Source organism: Acomys minous, assembly GCF_964271855.1.
Source record: "Acomys minous genome assembly, chromosome: 16".
NCBI classification, from domain to species: domain Eukaryota; kingdom Metazoa; phylum Chordata; class Mammalia; order Rodentia; family Muridae; genus Acomys; species Acomys minous.
The window spans coordinates 68,543,078-68,566,183 of NC_140498.1; the positions used below are offsets into that span (position 1 = coordinate 68,543,078).

The window sequence follows — 23,106 nt, forward strand, 5'->3', positions numbered from 1 at the left end:
CCCGCGCCTGTATCAGCACCCTTCCTGACACCCTATAGCTTGCATCTGAGTTTTACTTTGAGTGGGGGTGGGAGGGCATCCTTTTATAGGTAGCCTAGGCTGACCTGGAACTCCTGGCAACTCTCCTGCCTCTGCCTCCCAAGTGCGGAGATTTACAGCCATGGAACCTGGCTTGCATGCTACTTTTGAAAGCCCCACAAGGATGGGTACTTCAGGACTGGACACCTGGCTGGGCCCTTTCTGGTGCACTCTGCCTGGGTTATGTTAGTGGCAAGGATGTGCCCCAGTGCACCTTGGGAAGAAGGTGAGTCCCCTCCCGGGCTGAGTAATTGTCCAGAGATGAGAGCCCCACCCCCACCCCCCATTGCTTAGACCCTCATGAAGGTGGGCATTAAAAGACAACTTGCAACCTTTAATTCCAACACTCCAGGAGGCAGAGGCAGGCGGATCGCTGAGCTCGTGGCCAGCCTGGTCTACAGGGTGAATTCCAGGACAGCCAAGGCTACACAGAGAAAGCCTGTGGTGAGGGGGGAGAGCTGTGAAGAGGTCAGCTTGCTTCCTTTCTGAGGAGTAACTCTCCTGCTGGCTATGCTGGGGGAAAGCAGTTAAGGTCGCTGGCTATACCCCTTCAACCAGGCTCCCGTGTCTCAGATGATTTTTTTTTTTAAAACAAGACCTCACTTTGTAGCCCAGGCTGGCCCTGACCTCATGATCCTCCTGCCTCAGCAGCCTCTTGAATCTTAGGGTTAGAGACCTATGCCACCTCACTAGGTTCCCACACTGGTCCTTGCTGCTACTGTCTCCCCAGGACCAAGGCCCTTTGGCTTCAATTCCAATGGAAACCCCACCCTGGCTGGTGGGCCCCCAACTCCATGTCCATGAGGCCGGTGCAGCCCTACCTCACCCCTGTCCCTTGCCAGCTCCGTGAGGAGGCTGATGCCAGCTGCAGGAGGCGTTGTGATGAGCAGGGCAGAGGGCAGTAGGCCTCTGACTCACCCAGGCAGGAAGGAGGCCCACAGCCTGTGTGCAGACTGTTCCACCATGACCTTTCCACCCCCTGGCAAATGTCAACTTCCTCATCCAGAAGTGGGGGCCCTGAGCTGCCACCACCAGGCCCTGTATGCTGAAGACAATGGCCGCCACTGAAGGGTCCTCTTCCCCCACCCCCTGTTCCTGCTGCCTCGGGCCTTAAAAAGCCAAACTGCAGGGCCAAGGAGGGGTAGGGGTGTCAGTCCCTGGCCAGTCGCCCCATAAGGCAAGAGCAGTTACCAGTAAGTGCCATGCCCCGTCCACTTGGGGGTGCTGAGCCCACGAGCAGTGTCTGGTGGAGTGGGGAGGGGGCAGCTCTCCAATCAAGTGGGGTGTGGGGAAGGAGGTTAAAGGGCACAGGTAGTGACCCAGAGCCCCAGAGGAGACCAGGGTCAGCTCAGAGCAGGTAGGCACCTGCAGAGGGGCAGCAGGTGGGCAGCACCAGCTTGACAGTTCCTCCAAGGAGGAGGAGGGGAACAAGGAGACCACAGGAAGGGGGTGGGGTGGGGATCCCCCTGCTCAGTCACCCTCCCCACCCTCCATGGCAAGATTTGAGGAAGCTCCCTGAAGAGTCCTTACCGGCTCCACCCATGGCCAGCCATCGTCAGAGGATACCTGCCAACGCTTCTCAAAGACAGATGAGAGGCCAGGCAGTGCTGGCAGGATTAGTAAGGAACCGAGATCTAGGGGCTGCCATTTATCCCAGTAGCCTAGAGCATCCTGATTTAGCCTGCTTCAAGCCTCAGTTTCCCCATCTGTAAAATGGGTCTCTGGCCAGGCCACGGTAGCCAGTGTTCCTCCTGCAGGAAGGTCTGGATTCCCATGTATCACAAGGGAATGGCCTGACCAAGCGGCTACTTCCATCAGCCCTGTCCAATGCCCACCTCCCAGCACGGTACCAACCCATCACTCAACAAACCTACACCTGAGCAGACCACACTTCATCTACCTTTAACACTGTGCCCCTCCCAAGTAGCCAGCTTGTACGATTCCTACCAACTGTCTTCTCCCTGGCATGACCCAGTCTCCTCAGCCCTCATCTGCATGTCGTCGTCCCCCCCCCCCCGCCCCCCGCCCCCCCGACCCCTGGAGTTACCTTGATGGACAGGTAGGTGGCTTAGACCCAGCTCCCAAGCAAGACTAGGGCCCCTCGGGTTGCTGCAAAGAGCACCTTTATTCAGAGGAAGGGCGTCACCACGGCAACAGCACATCAATTCCCTGAGAGCTTTTCCCTTATCATCGTTAGCTTGCCTAGCTAAAGTGTTTGCAGAAAGAACACAGAACACAGGCCACGGGGTGGGGGTGGGGTGAGGTGAGGCTCGGGGTGCTGGAGAGGATGGCTGGGGGGGTAGGGGAGGAAAGGGGGTGTAGCAGGGTTCCAGATACTGGAAGGCACAAATAAGGCGTTCACGGTCCAGCTTTCCAAAAGACCAAGCCTGTTAGGCTTCTGCTTTTTTTCTGATCCACAGAAAACATAAAATAAGACCCTCTCCAGCCTCCCCCCCCCAAAAAACAGCCACCCCCCTCTCCTTTTACACCTCCCAGCCATCTCCCCCTGCCGCCCCCCACAAGAAACAGCACAGTAAAAAAATACTGTCACAATATTTACAGGCACACCCACTATGGGCGACTTTCTCTCTACTTTGGAGAGGAGATAAAATTCATAACTCTGAACCCCACGGGTGTGGGAGACAAAGATAGGACCTCAAGGGGTAGGGCTGAGGACTTCACCCCCACCCTGGAGGGCAAGGAGCGGGGGTGGGGGTGGGGGTCAATGTTCATCTGAATGGCCACTGTCAGTTCCCCAGGCCAGAGCTCATAGGAGGGGCCCAGGCCTCCTACTACCTGAACCAACTTCCCTAGCACTGGGCACAGCTCAGTTATCAGGGAAGGTTCCAGGTAGGTGCTGGCTCCCCAACTTAGAGACTGTGCTACAAGACAGCACCCATGCACCCCTGAGGAGAACCCTGAGGCTTCTCCCCCTACCCACCCACCCCACCCTGACCACTGCAGAGATCTGAACATAGATCCCACAGAACCTGCCCTTGGAGTGGCCCTCAGAGTGCAGAGGAGTTAGGGACAGACAGACCTGCCACTCCTTGAAAAACACGACTGCCCAGCAGTCTGCAACACGGGTAGGCACGCCACACAAACACACAAATATAGACACACACACAAATACACACAGCCCTGAAAAGCCTCGTACAGCAAGGCCAGGACACACAACAGGGGGTCCCTGGGCCCTTTGGATACCAGGGGCGCCCAGGGACAGGGTCTCGGCCACGGCTGCTAGAAGATAGCGGTGCGGGGACACCAGGGCGTGTCCGGGTACAGGTGGCAGTGGATAGAGCGGAACCTGTGGGGATAGAGCGGAGACTGGTCTGTGTAGGCTGGGGGTGGGGGGTGCCTCGCATCCTCTGGCAGTCCCGACAGCACCCGTGTGGTTCCTAGAGCCCCCACACACAAGTAATCCAGATGTTTATGGGTATTTGGCGACCTTTCCCAAGCACTTACCTGGATGGGTCAGCCTCCACAGAGAAGGGGCCCTTGATGTGCACCGCATTCCGCTTGTTTTCAAACATGCCGTAGCTCAGGGTCACCTGTATTGGGAGCAATGGAGCGATACTGGAGAGGTGGCCAGGCTGGCTAGTCCTGCTGGACACCTGCAGGACCAAGGACACCTGCTCTGCCCACCTGAAGACTACGACCATCAACCAGACAGACCAGGTGTGTCCCCCCTCAAAGGGCAGAACCAGCAACGTAGAAGAGGATGTTTTATCTTTTTTTTTTTTATTTTACTTTTTTGAAGAACCGGAGAGGAAACCTGGTGTGCCTCATATGGGCCAGCCAGCTCGGTATAGAATGTGACACCTGACAGACAAACCCCATTTAACGCAGGACCCCTGAGCTAGCCAGTGCTACACAGAGAAACTCTGTCTCAAAAAGCCGAAATAAATAAATTCACAAATAAGCAATGTCCCTTTCCCCGACCTCTGTCCCTGCCGAGTTCCCTCCTTGGCCACCCGGGCCTGGGGACTGCATGCATACTTGCTCATGGAGCTCGGTGGTGGGCACTTGCTGCAGATTCTCCAGGTGGGAGTGGAAGAGGCCACTCCGGATGAGGGGCACACCCAGCAGTGCCTCCACGATGTAGCCTATGGTGCAGTCATCGGGGAGTCGGATGCGCTCAGCTGTGCTCATGAAGTGCCCCCCACTGCAAAAGGGAAGGGCCAGGGAACGCCTAAGGGTTTCACCCAAGGGTGCTAGACAGCTAGAACAGAGCTGTCTATGGACACCTAAGGGAGAGGAGAAGGCGGCTGGCAGAGGGTGGCCCAAGCCAGGACCTGCAGTGGGGTATGGACACCCTGCTGTGTGGGTAGTCTCACCTAGGCAGAGGACACTCACCTGGCCCATGGGCCCATCTTTAGGGCCAGCCCTCGGCTGATGCAGAAGCCAGCTCCTCCGGTGGCAAACCAAAAGTGGACTGGTCGCTAGTGGGGGTGGGGTGGGGGGGCAGGGAGGGAAGTGAAAATGGCCCTCATGAGATTCCCGGGTTCCACCAGGTTGCAAAAGTGGTTCAGCCCCTCCCTAGCTCCTCAGGGTGTGTGCAGCCGAGACAGTGTGAGAGAAGACACTTACCACCTTGTGCTCGCTGATGCGTTCTGTGGCCTGGATGGGCCTGTCCAGGCTGGGCTTGCCGATGTACACGTCTTGGGTGTGGGGATAGCTAGCCAGCAGCCGAAGCAGCGCCCGGAGGTTGACGTAATTGTCATCATCCACGTGACAGAACCACCTGAACACGGGGCGGGGCGGGATGCTGTCAAGGACCCGCAGACAGAGGGGTGGGGACCGCCAGGCTGCCAGGGAAGGGGACACGGGACGGGCACAGCAGGGGAGAGGTAAAATAAACTCACTTCTTCCCAGACTCAATGAACTGGTCATACTCCACGGCCATCTTGCAGGACAGAGCCTGGCGGCTATGGGCCGCAGAGCAGTTGGTCAGTACCACGTTGCCTGTGCACAGGGGGAGGGCTGTGAGCAGGCCTGGGGTGGGGGACAGGGGGGCCCACAAGAGCAGAAGGGGGCCTTACTCCCAGCCCAACCCCCTCCCCCAGGGTAGCCCCTGCCCATTCATCCAACCAGCTCCCCCCCCACCCCCCCCCACCCCCAGTACGGGCCACCTGTTGCTGCTAGCATGACTCAAAGGGTCCCTAGAGGATTGAAAGGGTCTCCTCTGCATAAGAATCGGGGCCCTGGGAATGGTGGGGAGGGACATGAAGCAAACAAGGGAGAAACTGGCCTCTCAGCCGGGCAGCCGGTGACCTCTGACCTCTCAGCTTCGGGGGGGGGGGGGAGGGAAGAAGTTGCTTGGGATCAGCGCCGCCCCACCCCCACCCCCACCCCCGCCCCATCCAATCCGGGACGTACCTGTGAGTTTGGCCAGAGCTTCGTCCTCCCCGTCGGTGAAGATAAATGTCTAGAAGAAGAAAACAGGCCTCTTGAGCCTTCAGCTCGGCCAAAGTATCCTTGGAGTGCCCTAAGCTTTAGGCCTATATCACCCCCCCCACCCTACCCCCATCCCTCCACCCCAGACCCTGCACAACTGCCTGAATTCTCCACTGCAAGTAGACTGTGAGTTTCAAGTGCCCCGGGGGTGGGGGGGGTGGGGGGGGAGCAGTGGCAGCTGGCTTGGTGGGGGGGGAGAGGCGGGCTCACACTCCAACCCCAGACAGCAGGGCCCAAGGTCACCATAGGCAGCTGGGAGGCACGAGCCAGGTGGGATTCCCCACCCACCAGGCAGGTAAACTGGCTTCAGCTAACCCTCCCGCCAACCTGTGCACCTGGCGGGGCACACACCCTTATTGACACAGATTGCCAGCCCGCCCAGCCTGCAGGCTCTCCAAGCTGTGGGAGGGGGTAGGGGTGGGGGGGACAGGAGGAGGAGGAGGAGGAGGTCGGCTTTGGGAAGCTGAGCCTCCACTCACTCGGGTCGGGGACAAAGGCCTCTGCTGGGCTGCTGCCAAGCCCTGGCAGACAAAGGGCCCCGGAGGGAGGATGAATCACCAGCCATTGTCCGCCGGCTTTGTCCTGGGCTGGGCCAGCCTTAACTCTGCCGAGTTAAGCAGGAGTGGCCGGCCTGCCATTTCCATACAGCTGGCCTGGTTAACTGGGCTGGCTGAGCAAGAGGTCCAGTGCACAGGGTTATGGGTAAGGGGCCACTGGCCATGCAGTACTCTGGCCTGAACCTTCTGCTATATGCCCTATATAGTGCAGGTTTCCCCAGCCACAGCAGCCAACCATGTTCTGGGAGGTCACCGGCGGTCAGCGTGATGGTGGCAGTACAGGACTTTTGCTCCCAGACCCACAGCAGTGCATCCGAGCAGTCAGTCCTGTTTAGGAGAGAACTGCACCCTAATCACTAAAGGCCTTGCCCAAGGCCACAGCCAAGACTCCACCTGGCCCAGCACCGGGCCACCCCCTGCCAGGATTGCTCTGCGGAAGGGGAGGGGGGGGCGCCGGGGCGGAGCCAGGAGCTGCCGGCACCCGCCTGGGCCCGTCGGCACACGGGAAGGAATGTTCCTTCCTCCGCCGGCCCGCCCAGCGCGTGCCGCCTGCCGCACCCTGGCATTGCAGAGTCCAACCCTGGGGCGGGTGGGGGATGCTCACAGCAGAGGCGGCACACTTCCCCCATCCTAGCCCCCCCCCCACGACCACCAGTCCTCTCGCTTTGCTTTTGTGCACAAAAGGGTCCCAAGGAAACCTGGGCATGTGCATGCGAATCTGGAGGCCAGCATGTACCCTACCCAGCCACTCAAAGAAGGAACTACCCCAGGCTTGGAGGGGTTGTGCACCATGCCCTGACCAGCCCTAGTTCTTTACCCAGGCTGACCCCATAACCAGAGATGCTCACTCCAGTGCAGCCAGGATGAGGGGGAGCAAAAGATGGGATCTACAAGCATGCACCCCTCCTTCCAGGTCTCTGCAGACACCAGGACAGCCCACACGCACAGACTCGTGCACCCCCACCCTACCCCCCCCTGCACCCCAGCATCTCAACCCAGGAATGCCGTGGGAGGTGCAGCGGGCCGGCCTGTGCAGACGCCGCTGCTGCAGGATTAAAAGGAAAAATGCTTTCTTAATGAGATCAAGAGAGAGGCCGGTTCTCCCGCGCTTAGATGGTGTCCTAAAAACCCAGCCCAAGGCTATGGAGATTAAAGTCACCTTTGTTCATTTGGGGGGGGGAGGTTGGAGGGGGGGGTTGGCGCAGAGAACCGTCTTTGAGAGGCAGAGATGTCGGGGGTATGCGGGTACTCTGCCTGCTGTCCCTCCAATACAGGGCAACCAGGAGAGGAGGGAGAACAGGGGTTGCACCTGTGGGTACCACTCAAGTCCCCAGAAACTGGAAAAATGGGTGCCCCGATACAGCTAGCCTGTCCAGAGCCAAGAAGTAGGCTTTCCCTCGAGACCCTGGGAGGTGAGCACCGCTTTCTTCTCCCTGGTATATATAGCAGAGACCAGAGAGGATGGCAGCCTGTGGCCACACTCAGGAAGAAGTAATGGGAGACCTTCATTTCCTAGCCTCCCTCCACCCCTGTTCCACAAACTTCTCTGAAGGGCAACCATCAGGGCAGTGAGGGCAGCCGAGATGGTGAGGGCAGGCAAGGGGTGTGTGTGTGTGGGGGGTGGTAAGAGACACACAGGAAGCAGCATTGTTCCTGGAGCCGAGATTCAAAGAAACACAGGATGCCAAGTTCTGCCCCAGCCATTGTGGCTGTGGCGGTGGCAGCCTGCAGCCTGGCGCTCTCCTTAAGAGTGGTGGGGGAGGAGCAAGCGGGCCAGAGGCCAGGCATCGTCTCAGCCTGTCCCCCCCCCCCCCCCACTGACCAGCCTCTACCATCTCTCCAAAGGCTGCCTGCTCTTTTTGGGGCGGGGGGGGGGTGGCAGGGTGTTACAACTTGCTTGATGCCAAGACCGCCCTTCTTGGACCACAGGACTGATGCAGATGGCACCTCCTCCGGGAAGCCCTCTTTCCATTCATACCCAACCCGGGCTTTAATGCAGCTTCTCTCGCCTTCCATCCTACTGCAGCCGCCCTGAACAGCCAGAGAAAGCAGGACCCTTGCTCATAGCACACCACAAGAAGGGCTTTGCTTGCCATGTGCACAAGTTGAGCATGGGGGTAAATCCAGCCTTTTCTGGGTGTGTGTGTGGGGGGGGGAACACCCTTACTCTGAATGACTGCTAGGATCACCAGGGCTCAAGCCCCCCGAGGGTACACAGTCAGCTTTATAATATCTCATTAGAAAGATAATATTTCACTTTTCAGGGAGCAAGAGACAGAGGGTCAGAGAGGCCCTAGGCTTTTCACTAGACCTCATAGCCCAACTGAAACTTGCTTCCGAGTCCTCTCCACCCCGGGACAAAGTCCCCAAATCTCCAAATGAGAGTTTCTCAGAACTCGTGGGGGGGGACTGGGGGGGTTGGCGGAGGAGGATACACACTATCCAATATCACACAGCAAGAAGACTGAATGCTGGAGGGAGGGGTGGGTGCCCCACGAGGGCTGTCATTCAGGGGTTGTGGGGGGGATGGAAGGAAGGACGCAGAGGCCCCCTCATCACCAGGCAACCTGAGTGGCCAGCACGCCAGCCAACGGTTCCCATGGAGCGCATAGCTGTACACAAGAGGCCGACGCCTTTTCTCGGCTGGAGAAAGGGGCTTTGTTGCTTTGCCCAAGGGGCCGGCGTGAGAGCAGCCTAGCGCTGGGAATCCTAACGGCACCGCAGCCAAACAAAACCCATGGCCCCCCGCCGGCCCCCTCCCGAAGGCCTGCTGAGCCCTTGGGAAAAGGACGCCTCATTCTCAGGAGGCTGCCTTGGGGTTCTCAAGGCCCCTCTCTGACCAAGACTAGATTAGGAACCTGTCCTGTTAAAACTCCACTCTGTCCTAAAACAGCCCCTAGCCAGGCGTGATGGCCTCCGGCTTACAGGGGCTGGAGCAGGAAGGAAGAGGACCTTCTTCGTCTTCACACCAAGTACCCAACCTCCCCCCCACACACACTTCGAAGTGCACTCTGCTCTCCCGCCCCAACGGTCCTGTTGTAGCCTCCAGGGAGATTTTCAAAGTGGGGTGTGTCTTTTTATTATGTGTATGAAGTTGATCTAACTGGGGGCGGGGGGGGGGGGGAGGGGGTGGGAGGGCTCAGCAACTAAAGCCTGGGGTTCTGCACAAGCTTGGAAAGCCAGCACCCATTTCTTTCACTATGCCTTCTCCTCCTTCATTTTCACCCAGGAAGAAGGGGGGGTCCGTTTAGAGTGGAGGGGGGACCTAGGATGGAACTGGTTGGGTCCATGCCAATTTGCTTGGAAAAGTTTGGCAACAAATATGGCCATTCACTCCTGTGTTTAGGAGAAGCATCACAGGGCCAACCCCAAAGTTGGAGACTACTCGTCCAGACCTGGCACATGTGGCAGGGGTGACCCTGGCAACATGCAGGGAAACTTCCAAGGCTGAATGAAAGGCAAAGTGGACCCCAGCAGCCACACGGGGCTAGAATGGAACTTATCGGTTTCATCGCTTCCCAGATAACCCCAAAGCTGTTATTGATGCAGCCAGAGCCGCTATCGACAGTCCTCAGTTGGACAAGAGGGTGCCCTACTTCCTCCTGCCCAGGCCGCACAGGGTCTCACCATCTCCTTGTGGCGCGAGATCCAGGTCTCGAACAGCAGGTCGAGACGCGCGCGGTGAAACTTTCTGGTGGTCTTGACCGCGATGAAGACGTCATGAGGGGACAGGACCTCGGCCGGGGGACGCAGGTGGCCGTCGCCCTGGCGGGAAGCGACCCCGGGCGGTGGATCCGCCTCTCTGCGCGCGCGGGTGAGTAGGCTGAAGTATTCGGAGAGGCTGTGCACCTCGCGGGCGATTACTCCGGGCTCCACGGCCGCCCTGGAACCTGGACCCGGAGCCGCCCCAGCGGAGCCAGACAGGCTGCGCAGCGCGCGCCGTCCGCGTTCGGCGGGCATTGGAGTGGGTGGCGGGTCCGCGGTAAGCACCAAGAGACAAGCCAGCAACGCTCCCGCCAGCGCCAGCAGCAGGCGTCTGCCGCAGCGCTGGAGCATGGTGGCCGGTGGCCGCACGTTGTTCCTTTCCAGAGCCAGCTGGTCCGGCTGCCCCAGGCTCCCGGTCCAGCTGCGAGCCTCCAGCTCCTTTCGCCCTTAAACCTCCCCTGTAGGCCACGCCCCCGTGCACTTATTGGCTGTTAGCTTTGGGGGCGTAACTTCGAAGGCGAGCTCTAACTCCCACGTGGGACATCAACGGGGGGCTGGGAACGACCCAGCTGGGGCACCCAGGGCACCCGCCTCCTTTGTACACGAGCATGTCCCACTCCCCTCCGAATCACCCTCCGGAGCTGCTCTGGGCGACACCCAGGCTGACCAACTCCCGCCACGCCACGGCTGCACGTGGAGGGAAGCGCCTCCCGGCGCTGGGACCAGGGTGATAACACCGGTGCTCCACCGCGGGCGACATCCTTAGCTTCTCGCTGTTTCCTGTCCCCCAGCGGGCTTCCTTCCCTGGGGACCGTGCTGACCGAGCCAAAGTGATAGCCAGCGGGGTGTCCTGAACGATTAATTCTGGGCTGCTCTTACTGACACTTGTGCCTTCGGTGTGGACCTGAGGTTCAGGCGAGAAGGTATCTGCTACCAAATTCTAAGTCCATCTGTCCGTCCGCCATCCGCCACCCCGCACCCCCAAACCCCCAGGCAGGCCTGTCCTGGCACCATGTTCCTATACTAGGAGGGTTGGTCTCTGAAAACCTCAGGCGCCCCGTAGCGAGGGGACAATTGGGCCGCCCATTCCCTCGCGGGATGAAAGGCTACCTTCTGTTCCATTTGGTTCCTCAGCACTCCCACCAGATGTGACCCAGCTGTGCGCCCTCCCAGCCCCGCCTCCCCGGCACACGGCCCCCTTCCCACGGGCGGGGGCCTTGCTTGCGCCCAGCACGAGCGGGGGCGGCAGGAATGTGCGCCTGATGGTGGGGTGAGAGGCTGCTTGTCCGGAAATGGTCAAGGGTCCCCGGAGTTGGGAGCAGGGTCCAAGCCCGAGCCTGCCTCATCTTCCGGGAGCTCAGCTGGAGGCCGCTCTCCGCCTGGCTGCCCCTGGATCTGGTTGGCTTCAGTTTCCGAAGAGTCCCCCATCCAAGAGAAGTCTGAGGCCATGCCGCCACCGCGGATAAACCGCTGTCCCTTTTGTCGCCGGTTCCCTAGCACTTATAATTAAGAATGGAGTGGCATATTTAGTCATTTATATACTACACTCTATTAACACTCCTCTCTAAGAATGTTATAATAAGGTAGCAGGTTGGATCCTAGGCTGGATCAGGTAAAGAAGGGGCTGGCCAGTTGGCTCAGTGGGGAAAGAAAGGCCGCTGCCGCCTACACTATGGATTTGAGTTTAATTCCCAGGACCCACGTGGTCAAAAGGAATCAACAGTATGTTGTCCTCTAACCTCCAAACGTTCAACTCGGCCTGAGCAACACACACACACACACACACACACACACACACACACTCCTGTCCACATATATATGTCTTCTTCTTTTTTTTTTTTTCTTTTCTGAACACAGATATGATAGCCCAAGTAACATACAGGAGGATTGCTGAGTCATATAGTGAACCTCAGGTCAGCCTCTGTTACAGTGTGAAAAGGGGATGGCGATGTATGTAGCTCAGCTGGCAGACTTGGTAGGATGGTTGCCTTAGCAGGCATGAACTCTTGGTTCCATCGCCAAACCAAAGAAAAGCTCGCCTGGTGGCCCATGCTTGTAAGACCAGCCTTCCGTAGGGTCGGAGGTTGAGATCTGTCTCAGCGAGTAGTGAGTTTGAGTCCAGCCTGAGCTACATGAGACCCTATCTCAAAGGAAAAAAAATGACATTGAACTGATGCGTAGCCAGGCTCTTCCTCCATCCTCTTTCCCCCTTCCCGCCCCCCCACCCCCACCCCCAAGAAGTGGATCTGTGGTCCATTTGCTTCTGAGAGCCCTGTGGGACAACACAGGCCGGCTGTGGTGGGAGGGAGTGGGATATAAAGGTTCCCAGGCTTCTTCCTGACCCCCCTCCCCCAGGTAATTAGGAGACACCACCTCTGGTGGGCAGATGCCTAAGCAGATGGTGCTGGCTGTGCCTGAGTGACAAGTCTCCCATGGCGTCACCTCCTGCTATAAACCCCTCCCCCACCGCCTGCCGGAGCCCAATCCCTCAAGGGCAAGGAAAAAAAAAAAATCCTACCTGGTATCTGATGGACTGCTCTCCAAACATAAATGCATCCTGGTCCCCTGGATGAGCCTCAGAGGCTCATCTTTTCCCGCCACCATCCTAGCCGTCATCCAAATATTTGAGTCCTCTTTCCTGGACCACTTGGCAACCTCTATGCTATTCGCCCGTGTCTACATAGTACCTGCTCTGATCGACACCCCACCCCTTCCCTATTCCGTGGCTCCCCGCTGTCACCTGCTATGAATTCAAGTCTCTCCTGGTGTCCACATGTCTTGTGGCAGTCCTAGCCACCACCATCCCCTCATGACTTATTCCTTTCCCAGTCACCACCACCACCACCACCACCGCCCCCAACTTTCCACATGGCTTCAATTTAAACCAAAGGCCAAGGTTCCTTAGTGGGCACCCACCAAGTCTGCCAGGGCAGGAGAGGTAACAGGAAATAGCCATGCCTTCCTTCAGTACCCACCTGACCCCGGTCCTAGCAGGATGACAATCTCTGTGAGCCTCCATCCCAGGCCCTCCCCCCCTCCCCCACCCCACCCCGGGGACTCCCTCCAGCTCCTGAGAACTTCATGGTCGCCATTCTTCAGGGTCACTGTAGCTTTCATATAGTGTGCCCCTTGGAAAGAAAGTAAGCTGAATGCTCAGAGGGAGGCTGGTGCGGTGCGCAAAAGAGCAGCGGTGCAGAGGAGACCCGGTCAGCCGTATCCACGAACCTGGGCTGAAGGGGGAGTAAGGAGCCTTGTTCTGGCTGTGGCTACTGATCTGAGAATGGCAGGTCAAAGCCTTACAGCATTTTTGTGGGCCGGGGGTAGGGGGGGGTGGGAACTGGGCTGCAGGCTCTGGCAAGAGTGATTCCGTTTCTTTGCTGTCAGGAGAATGGAATTTCGTGGTTACTCCTTGAGGTCTGGAGGCCAGAGGGAGACTTGACTGGCCAGCCTCTATTACTTCCTTGGCCCAGCTCTAGCCTGGAGCACCCCCTTCCCCCTAGCCCCTTGAGACTCACTGGGCATCATAGGAGGGTGGGGCACTCATCCCAGGACAGGAAATGAGGGGCTGGGGAGAGAAGACTAGGATATTCATGAAGCCCATTGGGGTCCTCAGAAACAGTCCCCAGAAGAGAGGTCCTAGGGTTGAGGTCCAGACAATAGCACAGTGAACCACACCCCCAGCCCCTCACTGGGGCATTCTAGGCAAGAACTCAAACTCTATTGTTAAGCCACACCCCTAGCTCTTTTTTTAACTTTCTTTTTTTTTTTTTTTTTTTCAACGACAAAATTTATTTTGAGGCTGCGAGTCCTTGGGCTACAGCATCGTTCCTTTTCCTTACAGTCCTGGGACTTTGCTGGCCTTGACTCGGGAGAGCACGTTAATGGCTTACAGAGAGTGGCTCATCTGGGCCTGGTGGCGCAGGCCTTTAACGGGCGTGGTGGCACTTGAGAGGTAGAAGCAGGTATCTGTGACGCGAGGCCAGCCTGGTCTACAGAGAAGGTTCTAAGACAACCAGGGTCCTGTTACACAGAGAAACCCTGTCTCAAAAAAAAAAAAAAAAAGAAAAGAAAAGAAAAGAAAGAAAGAAAGAAAAAAGAGGGGAGCAGAGAGAACATGTGGGTTCCAGGCTCTGATCATTGTATTGCCACTTGCATGGCAGAGGACCCCTTTGCTCACCTGTCATGCCAGGAGGCACACTGAGAAACTCACAGTTGTCTTTCTGACTCTACAGAGTCCCCTCGGTCCCATTACTTTCCTTGTCAACTTTCTCCCCTCTGATCTGAACCCATTGCGCAGTCCTTTTTTCTCACACTCTTTGAACAGGATTTGAATTCTGTATTTTTGATGTCCCCTAAGGAGATACCTGAGTCACTGCTTCCTTTTTTCTTTTCTTTTCTTTCTTTCTTTTTGGTTTTTCGAGACAGAGTTTCTCTCTGTAGCCTTGGCTATCCTGGACTCGCTTTGTAGACCAGGCTGGCCTCGAACTCACAGCGATTCACCTGCCTCTGCCTCCCGAGTGCTGGGATTAAAGGCGTGTGCCACCACGCCCTGCTCACAGCTTTTATTTTAAGGGGCCAAATTTACCTTTTCCTTATTTACTGCCAACAACAGGGACATAGTTGGGTCCCTGGGCTTATTGGTGGCAGAGCAGGTAAGAGGGCCAACCTGGCCCTCTAAGATGTGAGGCATAGCTTTTGCATCCTGAATCAGTCAGGACTGCATCCTGAATCCTGTCAGTCCCTGGCTGGTAGATGGCCCAGTGGCTGTCTATGTCTGGTCAAAACAGCTGAGGACCAGAGCTTTGCCCCCAGGGACCAACAGTTCCCCTGTAGGCTGAGCCAGCGGTCTCCGGTGAAGTCAAACTCATGGAGTCCTAAGGACACAGCCAGATCCTTCCTTTGCCCCACTAGCCTCTTTGGACTAGTTTGGAACTGCCTTTCTGCCTCTCTCCTCCTGGTGTCTCGAGGCCCCTACAGCAGCCTGCCTTCCCTAGCGCGGGCCTGGGAAGATCTCTGGAGACTGAATAAGTGAACCATTAACTCAGCGGGAACCCATCCGAGGCAGCCCGCACCCATCACTGCTTGGAGCTGACAGTCTGGGAACCAGCCTCCCTTAGCAGGGCAGCAGGACACCGCAGCCACACACCTGTAATCCCAGCACTCAAAAGGCGGAGGCAGGAGGATCAAGAGTACAAGGCCAGCCTGAGCTACATGAAATCCTGTTTCAAACACACACACACACACACACACACACACACACACACACACACACACGTGTATGGGGGTAAGGCAGTGTCCCTTAAGCCACAGTGAAGTGACACAGTGAGGTAGGGCCAGGGCTTTTTTTTTTTTTTTTTTTTTTTTAAATCTGGTGCACATGCACCAAAGATGTGGCCTGAGGAAGCACAGCACAGAAGGTTCTGTCACTCCTGGCAGAGGGGGAAGGGACAGGGTTGGCTAGGAGCTCAGCACAGCCAGCTCCAGCATCAGCAGGGAGTGGGGGAGGGCAGGGGCATAGGCCATGGAGGAGTACAAGGCTAGGAACAACATAGCAGCTGGTTCCCATCAGCTGGGGTGGGCACTATCCACGAACAAATCAGACAGACTGCAGCTGCCAGAGAAAGCCGCCCCATCCAGACCCACCTATCTGCCTGCTCTGCCCAGCATCCCTCAGCGCTGCCCACACTGTGGTCCTGGGCCAGCTCCCGGCTCGCTATAGGCTGAGGGCTTCCTTCCACGCTGTAATAAGGATGTGGCTGGTGCCTTCTGCCCTGGTGCTTTGCAGGCATAACAATTCAATGGACCCAGTTGCTTGATTGATCCTTGACTGCAATGTAGGTTAGAGCCTGGTTCGTTTGACTAGGTGGCTGGTTAAGGCTTCAGAGGGCACTCTGGCTTGGGGTGTCTTGATAAGCCCCAGAGGGTGCACCTTGCCCAATTCTCTCATCTTGGTATTTACCAGGTGAACAAGACTACCATGCTGTTGGCGGGGCAGTGATGGCGCACGCCTCTAATCCCAGCACTCAGGAGGCAGAGGCAGGCAGATTGCTGTGAGTCTGAGGCTGGCCTGGTCTACAAAGCAAGTCCAGGACAGTCAAGGCTACACAGAGAAGGCCGGGCGTGGTGGCGCATGCCTTTAATCCCAGCACTAGGGAGGCAGAGGCTGGTGGATCGCTGTGAGTTCGAGGCCAGCCTGGTCTATAGAGTGAGTCCAGGACAGCCAAGGCTACACAGAGAGACCCTGTCTCAAAGAAAAAAAAAAAGGCTACACAGAGAGACCCTGTCTCAAAAAAAAAAAATCTACACAGAGAAACCCTGTCTCGAAAACAAAAACAAAAGCCTGCTTACCTGTCATTCTTTCCGAAGGCAGGGTAATATTTTACTCCATGTCCAAGTCTGGCACAAAGTAGGGCTCAGTGAGCATGCTGCGTAGAGGGTAGAGAATGGGTGGATGATGGGGTAGCTGGATGGGAGGGAGGATGGGTGGATGATGGGGTAGCTGGATGGGAGGGAGGATGGGTGGATGTTTGAATGGATGAATGGGAAATCAGGTAAATGGGAGAATAGATTAAAGGAATGGGTAGGTGAATGGAAGGATGGATGATGGATGGATGGGTGGATAGATGGATAGATGAATGGATGGAGAGATGGATGGATAGAGAGATGGATGGATGATGGATGGATGGATGATGGATGAATGATGGACGGATGGATGGACGATGGATGGATAGATGGGTGATGGATGGATGGATGGTGGATGGATAGATGGGTGGATGATGGATGGATGGAGAGATGGATGGATGGGTGAAGGATGGATGGATGGATGGGTGGGTGGGTGATGGGTGGGTAGATGATGGATGGATGGATGATAGGTGGGTAGATGGATGGTGGATGGACAATGGATGGATGGATGATGAATGGGTAGATGATGGATGGGTGGATGAATGAGTGGGAAGGTGGATGGATGGGTCAATGGAGTGGATGAATGGATAAATGAATAGGGAGATAAATGCGTGCATGGACAGTCTTCTGGATAGGAGGATGGGTGAATGAAGTGGGTGTATGGGTGGGAGGATGGAGGGACAGATGAGAAGTATATGGACAGATGCATGGATGGATGGGTAAGAGGATGTGCAAATGGTGTGGATGGATAGACAGACACCAGGGAAAGACATGCGGAGACCCATGAAGGTGCCAGATGTCAGCTCTATGAGAGCAGAACCTGCCAAGGCTCAGCCCATGCCTAGAACAGAGCCTGGCTTCTACTATATGTGTAACGTACAGACATGGTGCAGATGGACAGGTGGGAGAGCAGATGTGCAGAAGTGCTGTGGGTTGAGGAGTCATTTGTTGCCTCTGTCCTCCAAACCGTGAGTCTTGGGAGTAAGAAGGCATGACAGAGCCACCTGCTAACCTCTGAGCTGGCCCAGGGCACAGACCTCATAGGACATGGGACCAGTACCTGAGACTAGGTTTCAGGTACTCCGCAGAGGAAAACAGTACCACAGCTATCACACAGGCCTCCAAGGGTCTCCCAGGGGTTGAGAGAGAAAAGGAGGCATGTGCTAGGCTCCACAGAATGGCGGCAAGAACCCGTCTGCCTGGGAGCCACATTCTCCCTGCCTGAGCTGGTTGAGCCTCTATGACCGTATGAGGACAGCTGGGCGTGGGGGGTGGGGGAAGCTGGCTGACTTAATGTGATTTGCAATGCCCAGTGACAGAGTTCGACCACCACCCAGATCCACTTCCTGACATCCTGCAGAGGCCAGACACCCCCCTCCAGGGAGACGCCAGAGTCACCGCAACCCAGCCAGCCTTTGTTTCTTTGAGAATGGCCAGTTTGTGCAGCTGCCATGGGCAGGCAGGGGTGAGACCGGTGGTACTGGAGCCTGCTGGTCATGACCCCATGCCCAGTCAGTGGGAGGCAATCCCAGAAACAGTAGAAGTAGGCTCTGGGCTGATGGTGCTCAAATGGGATGATGCTTATTGAGTGATGGAGTCTTTCCCTGACCATCAGTTCTTCCTCAGTAAAGTGCTCTGATGCTTCTCCTCCTTTATTTTATTTATATACTATTTAGTAGTACTAGAAGTTGAATTTAGGCCCTCAATATACTGACCAGGTGCTCTGCCACTGAGTTACAACCCAGCCCCTCACTGGGGGATTCTAGGCAGGGGCTCTACCACTGAGCCACACCCCAGCCCCTCACTGGGGGATTCTAGGCAGGGGCTCTACCAATGAGCCACACCCCAGCCCCTCACTGGGGGATTCTAGGCAGGGGCTCTACCACTGAGCCACACCCCAGCCCCTCACTGAGGGATTCTAGGCAGGTGCTCTGCCACTGAGCCACATCCCAGCCCCTCACTGAGGGATTCTAGGCAGGGGCTCTACCACTGAGCCACACCCCAGCCCCTCACTGGGGGATTCTAGGCAGGAGCTCTACCACTGAGCCACACCCCAGCCCCTCACTGGGGGATCCTAGGCAGGTGCTCTACCACTGAGCCACACCACAGCCCCTCACTGAGGGATCCTAGGCAGGGCCTTCACCACTGAGCCACACCCCAGCCCCTCACTGTAGGATTCTAGGCAGGGGCTCTCCCACTGAACCACACCTCCAGCCCCTCACTGGGGGATTCTAGGCAGGGGCTCCACCACTGAGCTACATCCCCAGCTCTCTTTTCACTTTGTTTTGAGACAGAATCTCAGTAAGTTTTTGAAACTGGCTATCCTGCCTCCATCTCTCAAGTAGCCGCCATGACAGGTTTTCACCACTAGGGTCAACTTTCTGCATCCTCTTAAGGGTGAGCTAGAAATGACATCTGAGGTCATCCAGGCTGGTGTGGAAAGGATTGGGGCCGCTACATACCAGAACTAGAATGACAGCCACTGTCTTCCTGACTGTCCACCTGTCCTCTCTCCTGCTTCACCACATAGCCCCTACATTTTCTCTATCCTCGACTTCACTTAGCATGAGCGAATTTATATCATTTCTTTATTTATTGGTGTGTGTACGTGTGTGCACATGCGCGTGTGGGTGTGTAGGGGACAGCCGTCTATATCAGGTGACTTGCTTTCCCCCTCACCACTTTACTTTTTGAGGCAGAGTCTCTCACTAAACCTAGACCTTTATCATTTCAGCTAGGCTGGCTGATGAGCAAGCTCCCTGGGACCCACCTGCCTCTACACTCTCCCCAGCCTTGGGATTAGAGGTGAGGTACGTGCCACCTTGCCTGTAGGCCTGGGGGTCTGGATTAAAGCTCTCCTGTTTTCACGGCAGTCACTTTACCCTAAAAGCCAACTCCTTAGTTCTTATTAACGTAACTCAAATGTCTGGTCTCCAGATGTGTCCTGGGCTAGCCTAAAACTTAAAGCAATCCTTTCAGGCCAGGTGGTGGTGGCACACGCCTTTAATCCCAGCACTTGGGAGGCAGAAGCAGGTGGACCTCTGTGAGTTCGAGGCCAGCCTCGTCTACAGAGCAAGTTCCAGGACAGCCAGAACTCAGAGAAACCCTGTCTCGGAAAAAAAAAAAAACCAAGCAAACAAACAAACAAATAGCAATCCTTTTGCCTCAGCTTCCAAGTGATGGGTTAGCCTTATCATGGGTATGAATCACTCTTCTTAGCTTAACATAGGGAATTGGGGGAAAAATTGTTCTGTGAGATCTCTTTACATGTGTACATGTGTGTGCATGGACATGTAAAGTATGTATGTGGAGGTCAGATGACAGCTTGCAGGAGGCAGTTCTTTTTTCTCACCATGTTGGTTCCAGGAATTGACCCTGCCTGCCGGGGTTCGACTAACGCTTGGGAGGAGAATTCGCCTGTATAGGGACAGAACACAAGACACGAAGAAGGAGAACAAGTCTTTGATCAAGCTCTCAAATTTTCTTTTTCAGGTAGAAGGTTTTATAAGGCAGGAGGCAGGGAAGCATATTGCTATGGCAACCCAGCTGCAGGCTATCTCAAGATTCGAGGAACTCCAAGCAGGTCACAACGTTTTGCCACCCTGAATATCTTGCTACCTTTATCTAATCTAACTGCTAAACTACAACAGAGTGGCTCGGTCTATATCCTATCTTTAACTGCCGAACCACGACAGGGTCAGCTGGTTTCTGGCAAATGACAGACTACTGGAGAAATAGGAACCTAGGCTCTGACAAGATGGCTGAACATTGGTCATATGGCCTACCGTCCCCAACAAGGAATCAAACTCAGGTCCTCAAGCTTGGCAGCAAGCAAGCACCTTAGCCCACTGAGTCATTTGGTTGACCCAGCACGGGGACTACACAATTCAGGCTGGGTGGAGGGATCCTGTCATGTCTGGAGAGGTTGGACAAGAATAGTACTCAATGAGAGAGAGAAAACTAGGGTGACCTGGAACCCAAAGTGCAGGCTCAGGACGCCACGTGAGAGATAGTAGAGAGCCATACGAGGTTTGCGAGCCCAAGGCAAGTGCAGCAAACTGTATAAATGAAGAGATGACTTGGAGTCCCACGTTGGTCAGTGTGTGTCCAGCCCGAGCTCCTGTCTCTGTGTGCCTGGAGCCGTAGGTGGGAGAAAGCTGGGTGGGACTTGGAGACAGCCTGGGCCAGCTTTTGTTTTCTTATGCCCCCCCCATCTCTGCTTCCTTAGGAGGCTCTAGTCAATGTTAGCGGTTAGTCTTGCAGGGGATGTGGGTCCTGTAGGGGGTTCACCTAGGTAGCTGTGGGGGAGGGGGGCAGAACAGGAGGCTGGAGAGCTGCAGAGACAAGCTGAGGCCAGCAGAGGAGAAAACAGGGTTTCTGAAGCTCTCCTCTCTCTGTCGCCAGGGCCACTCTGTTCCTTTGAGGTCTTCAGGGCCTGTGGAAGAGTGGTGATTTGGGTCCCGGGCGTTTGACAAGGACTGCCAAGAAGACGTTTGGTTACCACAATTGAGCAGAAATGGGTTGGGGCTGTGGCTTAAGAGTAGAGCACCGGAGCCCAGGCATGGTGGCTCACATCTTTAATCCCAGCACTCTGGAAGTAGAGACAGCAGATCTCTGTGAGTTTGAGGTCAGCCTTGTCTACAAAGCAAGTCCAGGACAGACAGGACTACAAGAGTCTCAACAAACAAACAAACAAACTAGCAAAAAAATGTAGAGTACTCACCTAGAATCCCTCAGTGAGGGGCTGGGGTGTGGTTCAGTGGTAGAGCACCTGCCTAGAATCCCCCAGTGAGGGGCTGGGGTGTGGCTCAATGGTAGAGCCCCTGCCTAGAATCCCCCAGTGAGGGGCTGGGGTGTGGCTCAGTGGTAGAGCCCCTGCCTAGAATCCCCCAGTGAGGGGCTGGGGTGTGGCTCAGTGGAAGAGCTCCTGCCTAGAATCCCCCAGTGAGGGGCTGGGGTGTGGCTCAGTGGTAGAGCACCTGCCTAGAATCCCCCAGTGAGGGGCTGGGGTGTGGCTCAGTGGTAGAGCACCTGCCTAGAATCCCCCTGTGAGGGGCTGTGCTGTGCCTCAGTTGTGGAGCAGCTGGCTAGAATCTCTGATGTTTGTGTCAAGGGCATGGTTCACAAAGCCCTTGATTCTGTCCCCATCATTAACAACAAAATGCAAGCACCACTGGGGAGAAATGTGCACTTGCTGGGCATTGATGGAAAGCCAAGGTGCTGCTAAGCCACCCAGCTCACACAGGACGTGGGATCCCACAAAAAATCTCACCCACAATGCAACTGCTGAGAAGTGGCAGGCCTCCCCTCAGGGGCTCTCCAGGGTGGCTTTTTCTGCCATGCCTGGGTTCCTCATGAGCTGGGCATGTGCCCAGCCATGTGGCCCCAGGAGTTGCTTTCTCCCGCCTTCTTGCAGGAGGTCACTCAAGGGCAGAGGATGTCGCCGCAGTCAGGACATGTGGCCGCCAAGAGCGGAAGGATCGCACTGGGGGCTTCCGCAGGTAGCGGCCTTGATGGACTCGGGGGGCACTGGGCGCGGAGCCAGGCAGCTTGAGAGGCCAAACAAGGGCTTGAAGAGGGCAGAAGCAATGGAGCCAGCCTCCACCTGTCCCTGGCACCCCCAGGGCTTCCAGGTGGAGCAGGCTGAGGACCCAGTGGAGGGAGGGGCCTGGGGTAGCTGTTTGCTCAGCTAAAGGTTTAATTTCCAAAACAGGAAGGCGTGTATTGACACAAGCCGCAGCCACAGACGGAACTGGGCCTCATGCCTGCCAGGTTCAGCCCCCCGGGCTCCCTCCTGCTTAATGCAGGGAGCTCCTCACTGATCCTGCCACCTAGCTGATGCACACGAAGCTTCCCCTAGCCCCCACCTCCCACCTCCATCCCCAACCACCCCTGGGACACACACACACACACACACACACACACACACACGGACACACACACACACACACACACACATACATACATACACACACACACACACACACACACACCATCACACCTCGAGTCTAAGTTCCTGCTTTGCAAGCTTCAGGTCTGGTGGATGGTGGGGTGGGGGGAAGGGGTCTTGATGAAAAAGACTTGAGGAGCAGGAAGGCAGAGGCCCTCCCTCCCGCAGCCTCATTTTTATAAATAAGGAAGCCACAGTGGCTCATAGAGGGAAGTCTGCCAGCCTGGGTCACACAACATGAGTGATGGCATCTCAAACATACCTAGGTGTGACTCTGTTTACTTCCCCCTTGGCCCGCACACGCAATGCAACACACTATCTGCCCAGCGGAGGGTTGGATCCCCAAGTGTCCCCCTGTCTCCTGTCTAACAAACTTGAAGGGAAAGAGACCCCGCGCTGGCTTGCTGCTGCCACTGCAAACACAAACCAAGCAAGCCAAGAGGCAAAGCGCACAGGCCACCCAAGAGCTTTAGGGCTAAAATCCCATTCCACAGAAGAAGACTGAAGCCCTGCCCAATGCCACACACAGGAATCGCCATGCATCTTAGGGGAAGCAGGTGTCCCCAGGCCACACTGCACCGTTGCCTAGGATGTGACTCACATTAGCCATCCTAGGGCCGTGTAACCTCCATGCCCTGAAGCCCTTCCTCCAGACTGCACCATCCTCAGTGCTTTGTCCTGCAACGGGACACCCCTGCCTCCTGTCTCATCCAATACAGCCACTTTTGTTACTCTATCCTTATGACCCAGTTTCCCTTCTTGTCTGTGCCTCGGGGCAGGAGACCCTGGCTGGGGGACAGTGTCCCTCTTTGAGGCAGGTCCAATGGTGGATCGGGTATCCCAGGTGGGGCAGGCAGGCGCGTCTGCCTGCTGGGGCAGGGACCATGGCTTTCAGGTCTTCAATAGCCCAAGATTAGGTTCCCTCCCCCAGGGACCCCTGTTGTGTGGCCATTATGA

The 23,106-nt window shown here is 56.3% G+C and overlaps 1 protein-coding gene across 1 annotated transcript; it reads right to left on the reverse strand.

The window, feature by feature from the left end:
* Positions 1-2,184: 2,184 nt before the first annotated feature.
* Positions 2,185-10,240, reverse strand: LFNG (LFNG O-fucosylpeptide 3-beta-N-acetylglucosaminyltransferase). The gene is made up of 8 exons (XM_084761960.1): positions 9,720-10,240; positions 5,458-5,506; positions 4,944-5,043; positions 4,669-4,822; positions 4,435-4,520; positions 4,078-4,243; positions 3,544-3,629; positions 2,185-3,385 (listed from the first exon to the last, which is right to left on the reverse strand). The coding sequence occupies exons 1-8, from the start codon at positions 10,146-10,148 to the stop codon at positions 3,319-3,321; spliced, it is 1,137 nt and encodes a 378-aa protein (XP_084618086.1). The 5' UTR covers positions 10,149-10,240; the 3' UTR covers positions 2,185-3,318.
* Positions 10,241-23,106: the final 12,866 nt, after the last annotated feature.

Excerpts from the sequence above, each read along its gene's own strand:
- LFNG (XM_084761960.1), bottom strand. The coding sequence starts at position 10,148 with ATGCTCCAGCGCTGCGGCAGACGCCTGCTGCTGGCGCTGGCGGGAGCG. Across the intron at positions 5,044-5,457 it reads AGCTCTGGCCAAACTCACAG|GCAACGTGGTACTGACCAAC; the intron begins GTACGTCCCGGA and ends CCCTGTGCACAG. Across the intron at positions 3,630-4,077 it reads CCACCGAGCTCCATGAGCAA|GTGACCCTGAGCTACGGCAT; the intron begins GTATGCATGCAG and ends CTCCCAATACAG.